General features: G+C 37.9%; 1 protein-coding gene across 1 annotated transcript in view; it reads left to right on the plus strand.

The window, feature by feature from the left end:
• The window catches only part of LOC150081633 (putative ammonium transporter 3), a 56,150-nt gene that overhangs the window by 31,472 nt on the left and 5,165 nt on the right, over positions 1 to 19,513 (plus strand). Inside the window, exon 6 of the mRNA XM_090380271.1 lies at positions 11,041 to 11,357. Within this exon, the coding sequence (XP_090236397.1) occupies positions 11,041 to 11,357 (317 nt within the window). The remainder of the gene's footprint in view (positions 1 to 11,040; positions 11,358 to 19,513) is intronic.

Below are 19,513 nucleotides of genomic sequence, written 5' to 3' on the forward strand. Positions count from 1 at the left end.
ATCATTCTTTTCAACACTATTAGTGCGCTATATATTGGTTCTTCAAAGAATATGCTTTCCGTAAGACTGAAACAACATAAAGCTACAGTTAGGGCTCACAAGTCAGGAGCCTCAGAACTTTCTTTCCACGCGATACATGAAGGCCATTCGTTTTCATTTCATGAAAGGAAGGTTCTTAGTATAGTATACAGCGAAATTTTACTGAGCTACTTATAGCAGAGACCGTAGAAATAAAGATTCGAAAACATTCTATTAACATTCGTCGTCCCTACATAACTTGGACTCATGGGGCTTTGTGCACATGCGCGATTGATAATAATCCCTCATATCAACTTATAAATTAAGGGTTTGAGATTTGAGATTTCAGTATTATTATCCATCTAGTGAAAACGTCTCGCAGAAGAAAAGTTTGGTCCCTTCGAAGGAGATTTGGGTTTTAATAACAAAAGATTACGCATTTATTTAAATTCGGTGTTTTTAATTTAATGTAATTTTAAATTTATCTGATTTTATCCCAGAAATTGAAAAAAGGTCTCCTATTTGGATATTGAGGTAACGGTTTGAGATCTTTCTTTATACGAAATAGCTTGTTACCAACTTAATTTTGCCAGATGTGTTGCCATTGTTCAAGAAATTGCTTCTTTATAATTAACTTGTAATCTGAGATCGGTATAGCAGCGGTTCTAAACCCGGGGTTCGCACTAAAAATTCTGTAATGGCATCTGCCATACACTTGCCGGTCTTGGCTTTATGTCGTTTTGGATATTACAGCGGCATATAGGGGAACCCTGGAGACCGCAATAAAAACAAACACACCTTGACACCTTGCCATTACAGAATTTTTAACAGAAGTTATAATTTTTAAAAATTATATGGCAATGTTATGTATAGGTACTTAATAATAATTTTTATTATTACGCATTATCGTTTATAAAAACATAGTACTGGAAATATTTTATAATAAAACTTCAGAAGTATTCAGAGAAAGGCTTAGTGGTTCGCGATAAAAATATTTTGTTGAAAGGGATTCGCGAGTCAAAAAAGGTTGGGAAATGCTGATCTATAAGATTTGTAGCAGTTTTGGCAGCTAGGTCGGCAAGTTCAGTTCCAGAAATTTCAGCGTACCAAGGTATCTAACAAAAGAGAACTACGTAGTTGTTTGTTCTTATTTAACTTGGTCATGGTATTTCAAATCTGTATGAGTAAGTAGTTATCATGATTTTTATTCTGCTCTATAGCTTAGATAGCACTAATGGAGTCTGTATAAATAACACTGCAATATTTGTTGGGAATGTGAAATTTAAGGGTATGTGGATAGCGAAGAGTTCTGCTGTATAGCTGATACATTCAAAAGAGAGTTTCTTGGCTATGGTAATGTTAAGAAATAATACTGTACCAACATGAATGTCAATTTTAGATCTGTGCGTACAGATTAGCGTGTACTGTACATGCTAGGTTCTCAATGCGGCGTGAATTTGCAGTACAGTATATTCTGTTGCGATAGGGCGTGTTTTCTCCACGCTGTGAATGAAAGGTCGCACAACTTTATACGTCCAAGGTGGGACTGCACGAGAAGCAGCAGGCATGGTAGCATCCTTTAATTGTTATATCTACTGTGTGTGTGTGTGTGTGTGTGTGTGTGTGTGTGTGTGTGTGTGTGTGTGTGTGGTATTCATCGCTGTCGTATTGATGTTTTGCCTTACTCTCGCGTTTTTCCCTAATTTTTGTTTCCAGTGTGTGTTTATTTTGTGGCTCAAAATAGTTGTGTTACTCTTACGGTCATAACACAATTTTTTTTTCATTTTTTTTTTTTCTATTCCAGAAAGTCTTACTATGAAACGAATATTACCAAAAAAGAATCTGAGTGGAGCAGAAAGCAGGAAGAAAAGGAAAATGCAAGAGGCTAAAAAGTCAAGTGGTTTTATGACGTCATTTTTTGAAACTCAAGAAGCTGGTACTTCATCAGCAGTAACTGCATCACATATGAGTGTTGACCAACCCACCAGTATATCGGAAGGAGAATTAAATGTCTTTCAAGAACCAGAAGTGTCTTTCAAGAGGCCAGAATGTACTGAAACTTTGAGCAGTGAAGAGCAGGAAAAAACAGCACAGACCATACAAGATGCGATTCAGTCATCATGATGCAGTCTTCTTGGAGTTTGATAAAACATCAAAGGAAGTCATTTTATCAGATGCACTGAGGACAGAAATGATCAGATTGGGTTCGAAGTATTTTAAAAATAGTGAAGGGCCTTTTATTTCCACAAAATCTATCAATGAATAAAAGATGGTTTAAAAAAAAAGTTGGGAAATGGATATGGAGAAGAAGTTTGGCGCTCCTGGCTTGTTTATTGTTCAGGAAAAAAGGCAGCCTTTTGTTTTTGTCGTTTGCTATTTTCTCAAACTGACAGTCTTCGTTGGAGCAGCAAAATGGGTTCAATTACTGGAAAGCACCAGAAAGGTTTAGCACCCATGAAAATGCAAAAAATCATCGATACTGTTTCACTCATTGGAAGGAATCTCTTATGGAACAGAGGAATCATTGACGTAGAGCTTCAAGCGCAAATCGCAACAGAAAAACAAAGTTGGAAAGATGTTCTCTACAGAATTCTCCATTGCATAAAATTTATAGCAACTCAGAACCTTCCATTGCGTGGCCACAAGGAATCACTTAGACAGGAAGAGGAAAGCAGTATTGGAAATTTCCTTGGGTTACTAAAGTTGTTGGAAAACTTTGATCCTGTCAAGAAAGAACATCTCAGTAATGTAAAAAAGCACTTTGGAACAACATCATATTTATCTCTTTTAGTGCAGAATGAATTTATTCAGCTGATGGCTGAACAGTAGAGTTCGCCAGAAATTGTTACAGAGCATCCACAATGCCAAATATTTTGGCCTCATGTTTGATTCTGCTCCAGATAAAACACATCGAGAGCATATGGCACAAACAGTTCGTTATGTTGATATTGATTTTCAGAAGAAAACAACTCATGTAAAAGAAAGTGAAGGCCCTGATGAATCTTACATTCATGTAAAATTCGTCAGGGCCTTCACCTCTTTCCTTGGATTTATCCAATTAAAACAAAAGGATGCTGAAAGCATTGTAAAAGTGATTTTGGAATAACTAGAAAAAGACAAAATGCCATTTGAACACTGTCGGTTCTCAGTGCTATGCCAATGCTGCAGTTATGGCTGGTTATAAAAGTGGTGTTCAACAGAGGATTATTGAAAAGCATAGCAAAGCTATTTTTGTGAACTGTGACAATCATTCTCTCAATTTGGCTGGAATGCGTGCTGCCTCCCATTATGCACTGATGGTGACTTTTTTTTTGGTGCAATTGAGTCACTTTATTCATTCTTTTCACGTTCTACTCTCCGTTGGCAAAAGCTAGAAGATGTCATACCAAATCCGAGTTGCCAAATCCGAGTCTGAAAACCGGTGCAGTTCTAGAACAAAGGCTGTGAAGTCAGTTCACGAATATTTTGATATTACAGTGGAAGTCTTGCAAAGAATGATTGATTGATCAAAATGAGACTGCTGATACAAGAGGTGATGCAAAGCAGGTGCTGAATCGGATTTTGATATTTGATTTTTTTTGGCTTTGCTTGGATTTTGGCACAAAATTCTTGTTCGGATTGATTGTGTTCAAAAACGACTCCAAGATCATACCATGAACTTTCATGATGCTGCTTATGATTTAAAAGCCCTTCAAGATTATTTTTTTAAGCAATCGAGAATCACTGACTAGTAAATCACTTGAATCAGGGCTGAAACTATGTGATGAATGGGATATTCAAGTAGAAAGACGCTCCAGAAAGAAAAAACAAATGTCCGGTGAAAGAGCCAAGGATGTAGGGCTCGCTACAAATGAAAAAATGATGAGAATAATGAAAGGAACTATTAATCGCCTCCATAATGAAACGGAAGGAGGATTTGGATTTCTTTTAGCTCATCGTCCAGTAATTCAGTCTTGCGACCGGTCAGTTCCTCTGATGAGCTGTCTCCTTTTAGATGTTAAAGGATTACTGCTTGACTCTAATGAAAGCAGCAGCAGTCATAGCTTAAATATCTTGAATAAAAGTTGTCTCAACCTAGGACAGATTTATATCAGTAACATTGACAGTTTTCAGCTTTATGAATAAATCCTGGATTGTAAGATGCTTCTGAAAAGCCACGCAAATGTTCAGATTTCAAAAGTTGAGGAACTCCTCAAGTTTATTGTTCAGTATGGAGATGAAAATGTTTATCCAAACTTAAGGGTTGCTGTTCAGATAATGCTCACTACTGCAATTTCAATTTCCAGCTGTGAGCGGCCTTTTAGCAAATTAAAATTGATCTTATCATATTTGAGAGCTTCAATGGGGCAAGAGAGACTTTTTGCTTTACCTTTGATCAGCATTGAAAGTGAGGAAACTGAAATAACAAATTTTGATGACATTATTGATCAGTTTGCATCAGCTAAAGTTAGAAAAATCCATTTTTAGTGTGAAGTTCCAAATCATTTTTTCTAAATACCAGTAACAACTTTTTATATATGCACTGGTAGTTTTTGCAATTTCTAAAATGAAATGGCATTGACAAAGTGAGAAATAAGTACGTGGTTATATTTATAAAAATATATTAGCAATAATATAAGTTTCATTTTTTAACAATAAAAGTGTATTTTGTTTTTATTATTTTGTAACCGGTATTATAACGAGTGGCCAGTTTGAGTAGCAATATAAAAATTCAGCCAGAATTTTAAAGAACAGTTTTCAAGGGGCGCCATTTTTTTATTTGCCCTGGGCGCCATCAACTCTAGTTAAGCCTCTGCGGACAACTCTATTCGGAATGGACTTTTCTCTCCCAAATGGGAGAACCTTTACATAATTTACCCATCTACAAATCCATCAACAGGGATACGCCTTCGCTACCTGCTCATTGCTTGGCAACTTGACCTTGATAAGCCTTCAAGGGCCAGGGCCTTCACTACTATCAAGGCTTAACTGGTCAATTATTTGCTGAACTGTATTTTTGTTCACAAGTTGGTTAATCAGCAGGGCTTGAGTATGAGGTATTTCATGTTGCACGCTATCTGGTTGTTTATAAGAATAGAATTTTTTAAATCTGTTTTGCATATCTTCAGTGCAGATGTCAAAATTGCTTGTCTCCATATTGAATTTTATCCATGCTAAAACTTGATCGTATTGTAAGGTAGCTCGTTTTAGTAAAAAGTGCTCTTTTATTGTGCTTTAGTCTGAACATTAAATAATTTCTTTACGACTAAATTTTTTTGAGTTGAAACAATGCTCTGCTTCTTTTTATATAGAAGAACATTTAACATTACTTCTAATTGATTGTCTATCAATTTCTTTTACATAGTTGTTAAATATTCTTCTATTTCCCCTCTCCCTTTCCCCATAGCATTTATGGTCTTATGGGGGGGAAAGATTCCTGAAACGTCACTTGTTAACAATTTAGTGTAGAAACAGCTTACATTCCACATGAGTTTAATAAAACCTATTTTGTTAATAATTTCATAGTGTCAATTATAATTATTATATATAGTATATAATTTACCGTATGGAGTGCAAAAATGACTTTCACCTCGGCCTGCTGCTACATTAATCTATTAGGCTGTATATACCCAAGCTTTGAATACAAAAATCATCAGTGAACTTAAAAGACAGTATGAAAGAAAAATTTTCCACATATCAGAATATAAAAAATATGCGAGTTTAATCTATTTAAGTTTTAAAAAAATCACTTTCAAAGAATTGGGATATAAATTAAACACTCACAAAATAAAAAATCACGTTCACGAACGGAGGACACAGCCATATGGTAAAAAATCAAGCTCAGACATGAAGGACGAAAAAGGTGAAAAAAATAATAATAAAGATGAATTTTTCCCTCATTCTTTCAGATTCCTACGTAATCCTTTCCTATTTCATATAAACCAAAGGTTTTATACTTCTACAAGCCTTTTGGCCTACGGTTCAGATGATGACTTTGGGAGTGGTCTGGCACCAAATGATACCACCTTATTTACTTAACTGCTCAGCGCGCACCTGGATCCAGTACCATCGAACACCCAGCAACTGTGTAATGTAATGCCGATCACACTGAGCTAACATACCTAAGGACACTTTCTACCACCTGCGGAGCCGATGCCACACAGTATCAAAACGGAGCTGTAAGCTAAAAGGCTGTAACCAGATACTATGTACAGCAGATATTTAGTATCTACTACTGTAGCTGTTCCTAATGCAAATTTATTTTAGTGTCAATGAATACCAAAAGATTTGAATGCAAAGCTGAAGATGGAATGGGCGAATTGTAGAAAAGCAATTCTTATAAAATTTGTCCCGAATTCAGATAAGCTGGGCGGCCAATTGGCGACAACGAATGAAACTTGGATGCATTACTATGACCCAGAAAAGAAGCAAGAGTCCATGGAATGGCATCACGAAGGTTATTCTCGGCACAAGAAATTTCAAAGGGAGCCATAAACTACTAAAATGATGGCATCAATATTTTGGGAGAGAGGATTGATATTCATTTATTACATTAGAGCCGACCGGGCTAGTCAGGTGGGTAAAGCGACTGCCTGGCAACCCAAAGGTCGCCGGTTCGAATCCCGCCTCGGGCTTGGATCAGAGTAAAATGCAAAAACTTTGGGAGGTGCATTATGGCCACAGAAGCCGATGCGCTAACAAAAAAAAAAAAAAAAAAAAAATTACATTAGAACTAAATAATTCGAACTAAACTGAGGGGTGGGATAGTTCGAATTATGTGAAAATATTAAGTTGTAGTTCATAAAAACAATATTAACATATGTTAATTTACAAATTAATTATACGTATGGATCTGGACCCAAATATAACAAAGAGAAAATGAAAATGCATATACTGTATTTGAAACAAAATGTTGACCCGATATAGCCAAATCAGGCGCAGAAGCACATGTTTTGAGTGGACCATATTTCAAGCTCGCATGATTGCTAAATACGGCTAAATGATTATATTCATTGTCAAAATAATTGATGTAAACTCCTCTGACCTAGTGGTCGTGTTGGAGTATAAACACGAACGAAGAGTTCAAATCAAATAGCCCACAAATAATACGATGTTTTAAGAAAACTCAGATGTGTGCATAATTCTATAATTGCTTTTTAAAACAGCAACAATTGTAAATTTAAACATATAGTGGAGTTCGGCAACTGTTTCTTTCTATATAAACATTTACACATGAATGTGGCTAATTGATCCGCAGATTTTATAACTGTGAAACTGAAAGGTTTTCTTACCTTAATTTTATTAGAAGGATGTGTAGTTCCATTATCTCATAATAAAAATATCTTAATGTTTTTATTTACATTTAATTTTTCCTTTTAAATGATTTTACAGTGTTTGTGAAAGCAGTTCGAAAAAGTATAATTAAATCATTGTTTAGGAAAAATCTCCGTTCTGCATACAGTATATAAAATACAGGGTGCAAAAATAATTATTCAATAAATTATGTAAATTATTGTTTGGAACAAATAATGATGTTATTCGTATGGTCAAGGAATGGTTAAAGGACCAAGACAGTAGATTGTACGAAAGGATTCTAGAAAAGTTGATGGGACATTGCATTAAGTGCAGTAAGGAAACTGAAAATTATAGCCCATCCTTTCGAGATTCCGAAAGACCCCCGTGTGTTCTTTCACTGACCATACCAAACCAAACGTTGCCTCCCCCCACCCAGGGGTAGCATACCACATATGAGTTTCGTTTCATTCTTCTTACGCAATCATTCTTCTCGTATGATAAGACTTCTTTTTCTTTTTTTTTTTTCAAATATCCCCATACAAAAACTGAAACTATTATATTGAGGTTACCCATAATTTCTTATATATGCCCCTATATGTATTATGTCTGTAAACTGCGTGTGTTCTCTGGTCGATATGCCTGTTTTGCTGGACGAAAAACCCCCATTTGGGGGGGGACCTTGCTATCTACACCTGAGACCGACGAACTCAGTCACGGAGTAAAAAAAGCCCATTAAAGTTCCTCGCGTCATCGACGGGATTCGAACCCAGGACTTTTCCACCCGGTGTGGGGAGGACTGTGACGATACCACTGTGCTACCTCGCAGACAATATCCCCATACAGACTATAGTCGCGGTCTTTTAATTTTAGTGATTTTTTGAAAAACCAATTAATGCATAAGGCAATATTTTTCAATTAAATGATTGCCAACATTCAGGTAAACAAAAATGAAACAAATTAATTATTAAGAAACCAGGGTGTGGGTAAATCACCAATGAACGAATTCGGTAGTTTGGAGTCTTGGCGCACATATTTTTAGAAGCACTAAACACAGCATCATTAAAGTTTGGTTATAGTAGCATGCGCGCATTTTGTAGAAGCAATGTAAATACTAAAATTGCAGTAAATAAAAGATATTCTCAATTTAAGAAAAATAAAATTAGCCATGAAACAATTAAGTAATCTTGAAGAGGCCACTTATGAATGCGATGCTACTGCGGCAATAAAATGATCAAATTAACAGAAAGAGTAAACTGGTTGAATCAGAGGTGTGCGTTCTTGAATAGGTTTCTGGAACGAACAACATTACATGGCATCCTTAGTCTGTGTATGACTGAATATTTGTGGACAGAAAAATAAGGAAATTGGTCAGCTGTTAACGTGCAATTGGCCATGCTTTGTTTAATAAAAGTGAAAAGGAAGATATATTTTTATTTTGGAGGAGGGTTAGAAAACTGCTGTACGAGTATATAGTAATGGGAAAAAACTCCGGCTTTCAAAGATTTTCTTGATGGAGAGACGCTGTTCCGGACAGAAAAATGGTGAAATTCGCTCGATCCTGTCTGCAGTAAGTCGAATTTTGTGCCGGTTAGCAGATGCTAGAATTCGTACGGAACATACTGCTTTAAGGTAAATAATCGTAGAAAGTCGCATGAAATCTCCATCGGCTTATTACCTGTCTTGCCTGAGAAAATGGTCTTACTTCTGAAGCTTAAACAACGTACAGTATATAGTCCTGTGTGGAGCTAACACTTAACAGTCGTATGGAAAGGTTTCGGTTCAAATAGTGGCGAATCCAGTATGGAATAATCGCCGCGTTAGAACCTGAGTAAATTGGAATAAATACCGTGTGTTTACGACATTGCTTCAATTACTGTCAATTATATATATCGTCATATTGCTTCTATCCTACAAATACAGCCTCTGATCCGAGAGATTCGAAAAATTCTCCTCTGAGACGAAAAGAATTCTTAATGTCTCTTCAGTCTGGGGTATAATTTGCCAATCCGAGGAAGGAACAGGACTTACCCCGTGAATTTTTCTAGGTTTCTCATCCTATACAACATGAAAATCGGTCTGTGACCACACTTTTACAGACAATGCACAATAAAGATCATTATCAAGTAGCATACGATACGGGAACCTGGCGCAATATGAATACAGTAGTCTACGTACGCAAAATCCTAAAACAGCAATAGCAGCATACATTCACATAAATCGACGCTGTAGTATATACATTTGGATACGCCTGTTGTCAGATGGGTTGTTCAAATCTTTCTGAAACCGTAAGTCGAGTTCTGGAACCCTTCCAATACAGCTGAAAAGCAGACTGGGAAACATGACATCTTTACGAATTGTGTTCCCGCGAACATCACTGATAATATAATATAATTTATTTATCCCTATTTTATGTTACACTTTTTTTGGAAGATAACAGCAAAAAGGGAGGGAGAACACATATGCCAATGGCTTTTTAGGGGGTGTTCCCTTAAAAAACGATGAATATACAAATATACAGTTGAAAAATGTACAGGTAATGTTCAACAGAAAAGACATAAATAAATTGGAGTTTTCTGTACATTTCTTTACAAAAGAATTCTTAAACCATCTCTGCTTATAATATCATTGTGAACATTTTTACAATTAAATGATGAGAAAAGAAAAAATGATCACAGATGTGTGCACGGAAATTTACAAACTATTTACCAACTGCTTCCTTTAACATTTGTACATTATTTTCATGTTGGTGTTTTTAAAATCCAGGAGTTGAGTGGAAGATAATTTGAATCAGTCAATGATGAATGTGCAATTCCGTTTATTTGATTATAAAATGATGTATTCTGACAGGATGTACAGAAAAGCAGGTCTGAACTGTATAAAGTGATTACATTTTAATTTGGAAGTAACCAGCACATATTTTTAGATTATGAGTATGTTTGAAGCTGATACGTATTTTAAGTGAGATATATTGGCCGAACATGTTAGTGCAAAGCATCACATCAGTTTAGTTCGTAGTAAATCACCGAAATAGGTGAAATGGCATCGTTTTTGTTACAACTCATATTGTGAACGCCTTCACAATGAGGAATCTGTTAATGCGCTACCTCAAATAAGCAAAGCTTCTCCAGTAAAGAAGACTGATGTTACTTATTCGACGTAATGCAACAACAGGCCGTGAAGGCGTTCACAATATGAGATGTAACAAAAATGATGCCATAATATCTACTTCGGTGATTTGCTACGAACTAAAATGATGCTTTGCACTAACTTGGTGGTCTATTAAATTTCCCGTAGTCTGACGCTTTCTGCCCTAAAACGTTTTTAGTGAGATAAATTGTTAAATCAATATTAATTAATGCTATGATGTATTTAATTATGAACATATATTTAATTTCAGTCATAGATGGAATAAGCAATGTATTTAAATAAAAAAATAAATTTTCTGTTTATACTCCGTCACGACAACCAAGTCAGTAGAGTTTACAATAAATCGTCAATACAAATATTTATCGTATTTAGTAGTCACGGTCTTGAACCCCGGTCCACTCAAGGAACGCGTGCTATGCACTCTCGCTCCTGACCACTGGGCTACGTATTTGTAAGTGCCCTGCTAACCAAACAGTCTGTCCAGGGACAAATGTAAATTAAAATGAATAATAATAATAATATTCCTAACTCTAGTAATGTGTAATAAACAGAAAAGTTCAAAATCCTAATCAAGTCCCTTTAAATTATGTTTTCTTTCAGCTGGTTCCGCATTCCTAAGGCCATGGGAATCTGTGGTTGTGGGAGCTTTTAGTGCGCTGCTGGTCAATGAAGTACCACCAATATTAGATAGATTCCATATTGATGATCCTGTAGGAGCAGTTGCTGTGCATGGTGTTGGAGGAATCCTGGGAATGACTGCTGTTGGCTTATTCGTAGAGGCTGACACGCTACTACATTTAACAGCTGACCGCAGTGGCGTGTTTAAGGGAGGTGGTTTTTACTTCCTGGGAATCCAGATGCTTGCATGTGTATGTATAGCGGCGTGGAGTATGACAGTAACGTTTATAACACTTAAGGTATAACACTTATATTTCATGATTCAAATTAAATTTCAGTATCAAACCTCTGATTATAAAATTTAGAGAACTCACTCTTTTTTTTTTAAGTCAGTGTGGGAATTTTTAAAAAAGTGATATGTCTAAATTTTATAGTTAGATGTTCAACACCAGAATTTAATTCGAAATTATTGGAGAACTTTTGGTTTTTCCCATTATCAGAGTATAATGCTTCATAATTAAAATTATTCAATTATGCTTACTTCCAATTTTTATACAGGAGCGCACTTTTACAACTCAAGAATCAAGATATCGCTTTAAATTTTAATAGCAGTTGATATAAATCGGTGGTCTGGAAATAAAGTAAACCAGATTAATTCTGTTTAAAAAAAATACTCTAATTTATACTGTATATTCATGATAGTATCTGTAATGTGCAATTGCCTACAGCGGGTTTTTACGAAATGGACATTACTAGATTACTTCCCAGCATAGCAGGAAGGACACTAAACATACACTAACAATATTTTAAAATTATAAAATTACAAACTTAATGGTAAATTTAAAGGTTATAAGCAAAAATTAAAAGGGTAAAAGTTAATATAAAGAGCAAAGTGAAAATTAAGGTGTGCGGTTTGCTTGTAAAAAAATGTCATCCTACAGTTTTTTTTTTTAACAAATTTTTGCGCAGTAGCGAGCCTCCTTCACAGTCTTATTCTTTTGACTTTTTACTCACATCCCAACATTTATGAATGCCAGGAAAAAAATTTTTTTATGTAAACCCCAAACACGAGAGGTATTAGAACCTATAGTACTTAGTACCATGCTTGGGTTGTAGGTTCAGAAGACGAAAGAAGATATTTGTTGACATTGCACTTGAACTTCTGTAGACTAATTTTCAGAAAATACGTATGAAGGAAGGTTGTTCCAGAAAACGGCAGTTGAATGAATAAATGAGGAAGATGAAAAGTTGGTTCTGTGGGTTTGAAGTTGGACAGTAAATGGATGTTGGCTGGTGGCGGCACGTGTTCGAACTGTTTTGAAAGAGAGAGCGGGAATTATAAAAGCCAATTCAGAAGAACAGTGCCCATGGAAGTATCTGAAGAAGAGGCATGCAGCAGAAACAGCGCGTCTATGAGACAGCGAGTGGAGAGACTCTGTTAGAGATAAATCATTAATTAATCTTCTGAATGGAATCAAGAAGCCTGAGAGAGGTTTTGGGGGCACCACCCCAGATGTGGGAACAATATTCCATGGCAGGGCGGATTTGCGATTTATATAGAGTGAGCAGCTGCTTGGAAGAAAAGTAACGCCGAGAGCGAACGAGAAAACCAAGTTTTTTAGATGCAGAGGAAGCAATATTTGTAATGTGCTTGTGCCAAGAGAGATTAGAAGACAGGGTAATATCCAAAAGAGATATATCATTTTGCCTAGAAATCGGAGTGTTACTAAAGATAAGCATAGAAGCAGAAGTATCCTTTTTGCGAGATATAAGACAAGACTGAGTTTTAGAAGGGTTGAAATCAACTAAGTTGTCTTTGCCCCACTGGAGAATTACCTGAAGATCGGCATTTAAGGAATTGGTAGCAGATTTTCGAGAAGTTGAAGCTGATTGAGCAGGGCAAGGTTTCTCAAAATGGAAAGTGGAATGGAATGTACTATTATCGGCAAAACTATGGATAGGATTTCCAGTCAATGGAAGAAGGTCATTAATATACAAGAGGAAAATAGTGTGGGGAAAGAACTGAACCTTGGGGGACACCGGCATTAGTGGAGAAGTTAGAAGACAGAGAGCCATCTACCATCATCCTCACTGAGCGATCAGAGAGAAAACTGGATAACCAATTACTAAAAACAGTTGGCAAACAATAAGATGGATGCCTGTTTAGAAGACCTTTATGCCAAACACGATCGAAAGCCTTTGAGATGTCAAGAGCAACTACTTGTGTTTCACCGAACCTTTCCATTGAATTGGTCCATAAATGGGTAACATAAGCGAGAATATCACCAGTGGATCGACACTGACGGAATCCATACTGGCGATCGTTGATCAGACGGAATGTTTCTAGCTAATTTAAGATTTGGCGGTTAATTGATTTCTCCATTACTTTAGAAAGAGTAGAAGTAATTGCAACGGGACGATAATTGGATGGGAGGGATTTGTCACCCTTTTTAGGAACTGGTTGGATATGAGCAAATTTCCAAGCAGAAGGAAAAACAGCTTCGGAATAAGAAAGTGAAAAAAAGGCGGCAAAGAATAGGAGTAAGTTCAGGAGCACAGGTTTTGAGAACAAGTGGAGAAATACCATCGGGACCTGGAGATTTCTTAGCATCAACATTCGTCAAAATCCTTCTGACATCCTTTTGACGGAAGACCACAGGAGGCATTGAATGGAGCGTGTTGGGAATGGTGGGAGGTGTTTTACCAAGATCATTAATACATGAGCTGAAAGAAAAATGGGATGCTTAGCAGGTCAGTTTTATCCTTAGCTGAAGTGACAACAGAACCATCTGGTTTGGACAGAGGTTGGAGCAGAGATGGGAAAAAGTTGCGGCCAATAGCTTTGGCAAGAGATCAGAATGCTCGGCTACCATTAGAGCGAGAAGCAAGTTTTCTACTCTTAGCCTGTTCAAACTCTAGTTTGGACTGATTAATAACTGCTTTACAATTGTTGCGAAATTTGGGATAGGCAGAAAATGAAACTGAAAATTAGAAACAAGCCAATTACGATATGCAATGTTCTTCTCTTGAACAGCCTTAGCACATTAATTGGAAAACCAAGGTTTAGATAAAGGACGAGATTTTAAATGGAGTGTGGGATAAAGGATTCCATTCCTACAAGAATAATTTCACTGTCACGATCTGAGCAAACGTTGACATCAGAAATTTTGAAACAGTAATCCGACCAAGGAAAAGAAGAAAAGAAATCTCGCAGGTCATCCCATTTTGCATTCTCGTAATGCCAAACAACGCGAGGTCGGGAATAGCCATGAGATGAAGGCTCTATTGAAGAAGAGACGATCACCAAGTTGTGATCTGAAGTACCTAAAGAACCCCTTACTTCGGCCGTGTACTTAGAAGGGTTGTTTGTGAGAAAAAGATCAAGCGTGTTGGCTGTATGATTAGGATTGTCCGGTATTCTTGTAGGTAAATGAACAATCTGTGCAAGGTCATTAGTAATTGCAAAACCTCAGCATCTCGATCAGCTGGGTCGGTGTGACTAGAAAACGGAATCCAGCTGGAGTTGTGAACATTAAAAGCACCAAGGAAAATTACCACACTGTTAGGAAAGTTGGACTGGAGAAAGTCAAGTTGCACAGAGAGGAAGTCAAGGAGCTCAAAGTGATTAGTGGAGTTGGGAGAAGGGTGGAGACAACAGATGAATTTGACACAATGAGGAAGAAAGATTTTAAGCCAGAGAAGATCAAAGAGAGGAGATTCCAAATTACCAAGTCTCTGACAGGGAATATCAGAACGGACATATGCAGAAGTACCACCTTTGAGGCGAAAGGAATCATACAGCGAATAATTTGGGCATCTGAGATGAGCAGTAGTTGAATCAACCGATAACTGAGATTCTGTCAGAAAAAGTACATGGGGTTTGGCAGACTGCAAGTGGAAATGGACATGGTTCAGATTAGAATTGAGACCACGTATATTTGTGAAATGAATTAGGAAGTGTTTGGGAGGTTTAGATCTTTTCGCAGATAAGCTTGCTCTATTAGTTTGACAATTCATGGTGTATTCAATAGTAAGAAAAAGTGGGTGGGACATGCTGTATGAAGTAATGAAATTTTTTGATATGGCGTCCACATGGTAAGAATATACCCAGATCCTTGACGTAACGTGGCCTCGACAATGCTCGCATACACACTACTCTGACTCCCTCAAGTCACTATCTGGCAGAATAGAGGTAGCAAGATTATACACTAGCTGATCCGGAAGCCTCCTAGAGAGTTACCAATAGGTTCGGTTCGGTGTACTAACTAGCGGCTGGTCTGCAAACACCGTTTTAGAGCTGTACCCTCAAAATGTAAGGAATATTGGATCTCGCCACGATGTTCATCATAACCTCAAAAGTCATTAATCATACTGCATGATGGAAGAGATAGGGAAGGGTTGACCGGAACTTAGCTCTAGAGACTAAACATGGGTTCCACCACTTACTTCACGCCTCCAATAGGCAAAGTGGTGATATTGCACCGGTTGATGAGAGTCATCTACCACCTAGTACTGCCTGGTAACATAGAGGGGCGGCATTCCTCCATGTGGTGTGGGCGCCACACCTCGACCCCTGCTTACGTTGGTTCACACCTGGGTGGTCACCCACCATGTGCTTGAGCATGGAAGTTATACCCACGACAGGCGCCTCCGTAGCCAGGTGGGAAGGAGCAGCAGTGCGTAGCACACGCTTCTTGATTAAACCGGGGTTCGAGCCCGTCACCACCAAATACGAAGGATGCGGAAAGGTCAGGGAATGACCACCGCATATCCCGGAGCAATATGGCCTTAGTTGCTAATGCTCCTAAAAACCAAATAACAAACAAACAAACTATACCCAGGATTACTAACAGTCCCACCATCGTGAAGGTGCAAGCAGAGGATTTGGCTGTCACAGACCATCCGGACTTCGCCGAAATTGGGTCCACTTGACTTGAGTGTCACCCGAATATCAGTTCCATCAGCGTTTTAGACTCCGAGGTAGCAAGTACAGCTTGTCTGGCATATCTGAGAGAATGTCTGTGACAACCTCAAGGACCAAATTGCTGTAAATCCTTTAATAATGCCGTTACATTACTCTGCACGCCTTCAAATGACTCAAAATGGTATCTCAACGAGGCTTTCCGTTTAGGTTGTTGTTGTTATACAGTTTTAGAAGAATCAGCAGCTAGGGCCATATTACTCCGTGTATACTCTCTGTAAATTGCATGTGATCTGTGGTCGATTTTCTGTTTGCTGGACGAAAAACCCGAGTTTACGGGAGAAAAACCATGCTACCTTCGCTTGAGACCGACTAACTCAGCTACGTTGTGAAGAAGGCCCATTAAAATTCCTCACGCCATCGACAGGCTCGAACTTGGGTCTTTTCCACCTGGTGTGGTGAGGACGGCGATTCTATCAACTGTGTTACCCACGAGGGCTTTCCGTTTAGGAAACAAAAAGATGAACGGAGTAAAACTCGGACGAATACAGTGAATTTTCCAACGCTCATCACATTGCAAATCTATTCGGCCAAAGGTTGTCTCTTTCAAGGAATGTACTACCGTAAACGTTCCAAAACTTGAAAGTAGAATGCTTGGTCAGCTGCTGCTGGAGGAACAAATTAGTCATGAGTAATTCCTTTGATATTTAAAAATATCATCATGGTTTTCAGACAGTCTGATATTAAAGAAACGTCAGACTGTAAAAACTACTGAAAAAACTTTCAAAAAAAAGGATTTTCTATGGTGTTTCATGGCATGACAAAGAATTGGAATGTGTCTACAAAGTCAGAAGGAGAACATTTTAAAGATGCCTATAATCACTAACGTTTATTTTATTTATTTATGATTAAAGAGGCCTGTGCGCTCTGGATTCATTATTATTGTGGATTATTGCGTGACACAGAGCGAAATGGAATAAATAATTACAAGTTTAATATTAATTGGAAACACACATATATTAAATTAAATACATACAAAAGCTTTCGGTTAGTTTGTTAACCTTCGTCAGTCAAACTGACAGTGAAGAGTGTGGAACATGAGGGCGTGTAGTGCCAGTCATGTATATGAACTGCGTGATGTGATGGTTAATTGTTGGATGTTGAAGCCTGTGGCTGTGACGCATGTGAACGTTGCCAACGTTTGTCATTCATCAAAACGGTTGCTTCAATGATAGGGTGGGCACTACATCCACTGCTCCTGTTGACTGAGGTATTAGAACATATGATGTTTAGCGACTCCAACCAGGCGCGTCGCCGGTAGTGGCGGGACCTGTCTACAATCACGACATCGCGGTGTAGGTCAATGTCGTGGTGGTTGACCAGAAGTGTTCGGCAATGGCCAAGTGTTCTATGTCCGCTAAAGGGATGGCTCTTTTGTGTTCCGGAACACGTTTTTCGAGCCGACTCCCAGTTTCCCCAATGTAGCAGCTAGTGCAGTCACGGCAGTAGATGCGGTAGACTAGCTGCTACATTGGGGAAACTAAAACATGCGGCAATATGCAGATGAAAGGCACGACGTTGTAAAAAACATGGTTTGTGTGTTCAATGCCAAGCAACTAAGACCGTAAGGCTTAAATATATATTGTGTCTGTAAACTGTGTGTATTCGACTTGCCTGTTTGATGGATGAAAACCCGAGTTTCTAGGAGAAAAAACCCAAACTACTCTCACCTGAGACCGAACCGACTAATTCAGCCATGTTGTGAAAAAAAAAAATCATATAAATTTCTAGCGTCATTGATGGGAAATGAATTCAGATCTCTGCCACTTGGTAATGGAAGGACGAAAAAAATGATTGTATCAACTGTGCTATCGGGGCTATCATGCGAAAAACATGAATACTGTTGAGAGACAGTTACAAGGAGCAATAAATAAGATCATGGATACAAACTAGTGGCTTTCAACTTTGTTCCCAAAAAACGTTGTGCATCCATTTTTGCCGCCAACTTAAACTGCACCCACATCTGGAACTACTAGTGAATGGCCAACCAATAGCAGTTCACCCCACCACACGGTTCTTAGGAAACACATTATACCATAAACTTACCTTTTTAGAGCATATTAAAAAACTAAGAACATCTGTCGCAAAGGCTGAATATCATCCGGGTTCTTTCAGCAACTAAGTGGGGAGCTGATCGCCTTACCTTGTTACGATTATACAGAGCCTTAATAAGATCGAAGCTTGACTACGGAGCACCAGTGTATAGATCGGCAAGACCTAATGTCCTTCGCTGGCTTGACCCTATCCATCATAGTGGAATACGCATTGCCCTCGGAGCATATCGCACATGCTCCAATACATAGTTTATATGCTGAACCACATGAACTGCCTCTCTCAATCAGAAGACAACTGATATTACGCTATGCATATAAAATTAGATCTATGCCAGAACACCCAAACTGGCAGATACTTTTCACATCACAGCACAATAGGTTATACCAAAACCGCCCTACCTGTGAGAATAAAACACCTCTTAGAATAACTAAATTTAACCTTAGACAATGTGGCGCATAACCTCCCAATCCCTCTTGCTCCTTGGAACATCACTCCACCTACATGCGACTTACACCTTCATGAACGGAATAAATTAATTTACATCAGAAAAATTTCTTGCAACTATATCATGCAGTAGTGGACCAGTTTCCCAACTTCGTCGTAGTACATACTGAGGGATCAAAAAATGATGCTCACGTTAGAATCGCTGCAGTTTTCCCAAACATCACATTAGCATATCAGTTCTCATGTGAGTTTAGTATATTCTCTACCGAACTAATAGCAATTCAACTAATAATATTAAAGACAGCATAATTTTCTCAGAGTCTTTAAGTGCACTTCAAGCACTGAAACACACCATGAACATTACTCACCCAGTCGTGAAAGAAATAATCACCTCTTTGCATATCTTGTCAGAACTTGAGAAACATATACTTCTGTTGGATCCCAGAACATATGACAATTCCTGGAAACGAACTAGCGGACAATGCTGCCAAATCTGCTCACCTACTACCCGACAACAAAAGAGAATACCTTATCAAGACTATAGACCAATAATCCAGGAAAAATGCATGTGCCAGTGGTAATAATCATGGCAGCAACAACTTAACAATAAGCTTCGAAGTATTAAACCAAATCTTGAGCGATGGCCTTCTAGCTTCAGTTCAATTAGACAACAGGAGGTAATACTAGCTCGTCTGCGAATAGGTCACGCTAATGTTACTCATGGTTATATTTTACGAGGGGAGATACCCCCTCAGTGTCATCATTGTAACACTGTGCTTTCAGTAAAACATATCCTTGTCGAATGCACAAAATATACAAGAGAACGCGAGAATCTTTTTACTCCAGCCACAACAGAAGACCCTCTTAAACTTACTTCACTTTTGGATAATAAAACAAAGGTCTCGAGCATTTTTACATTTCTCAAAATTATTAATGTATACCACCTCATTTAACTAGTTAAAAAGAAATCTATTG

This window comes from Mastigoproctus giganteus, chromosome 8, assembly GCF_048544385.1.
Source record: "Mastigoproctus giganteus isolate SK-2022 chromosome 8, ASM4854438v1, whole genome shotgun sequence".
Classification (NCBI taxonomy): domain Eukaryota; kingdom Metazoa; phylum Arthropoda; class Arachnida; order Uropygi; family Thelyphonidae; genus Mastigoproctus; species Mastigoproctus giganteus.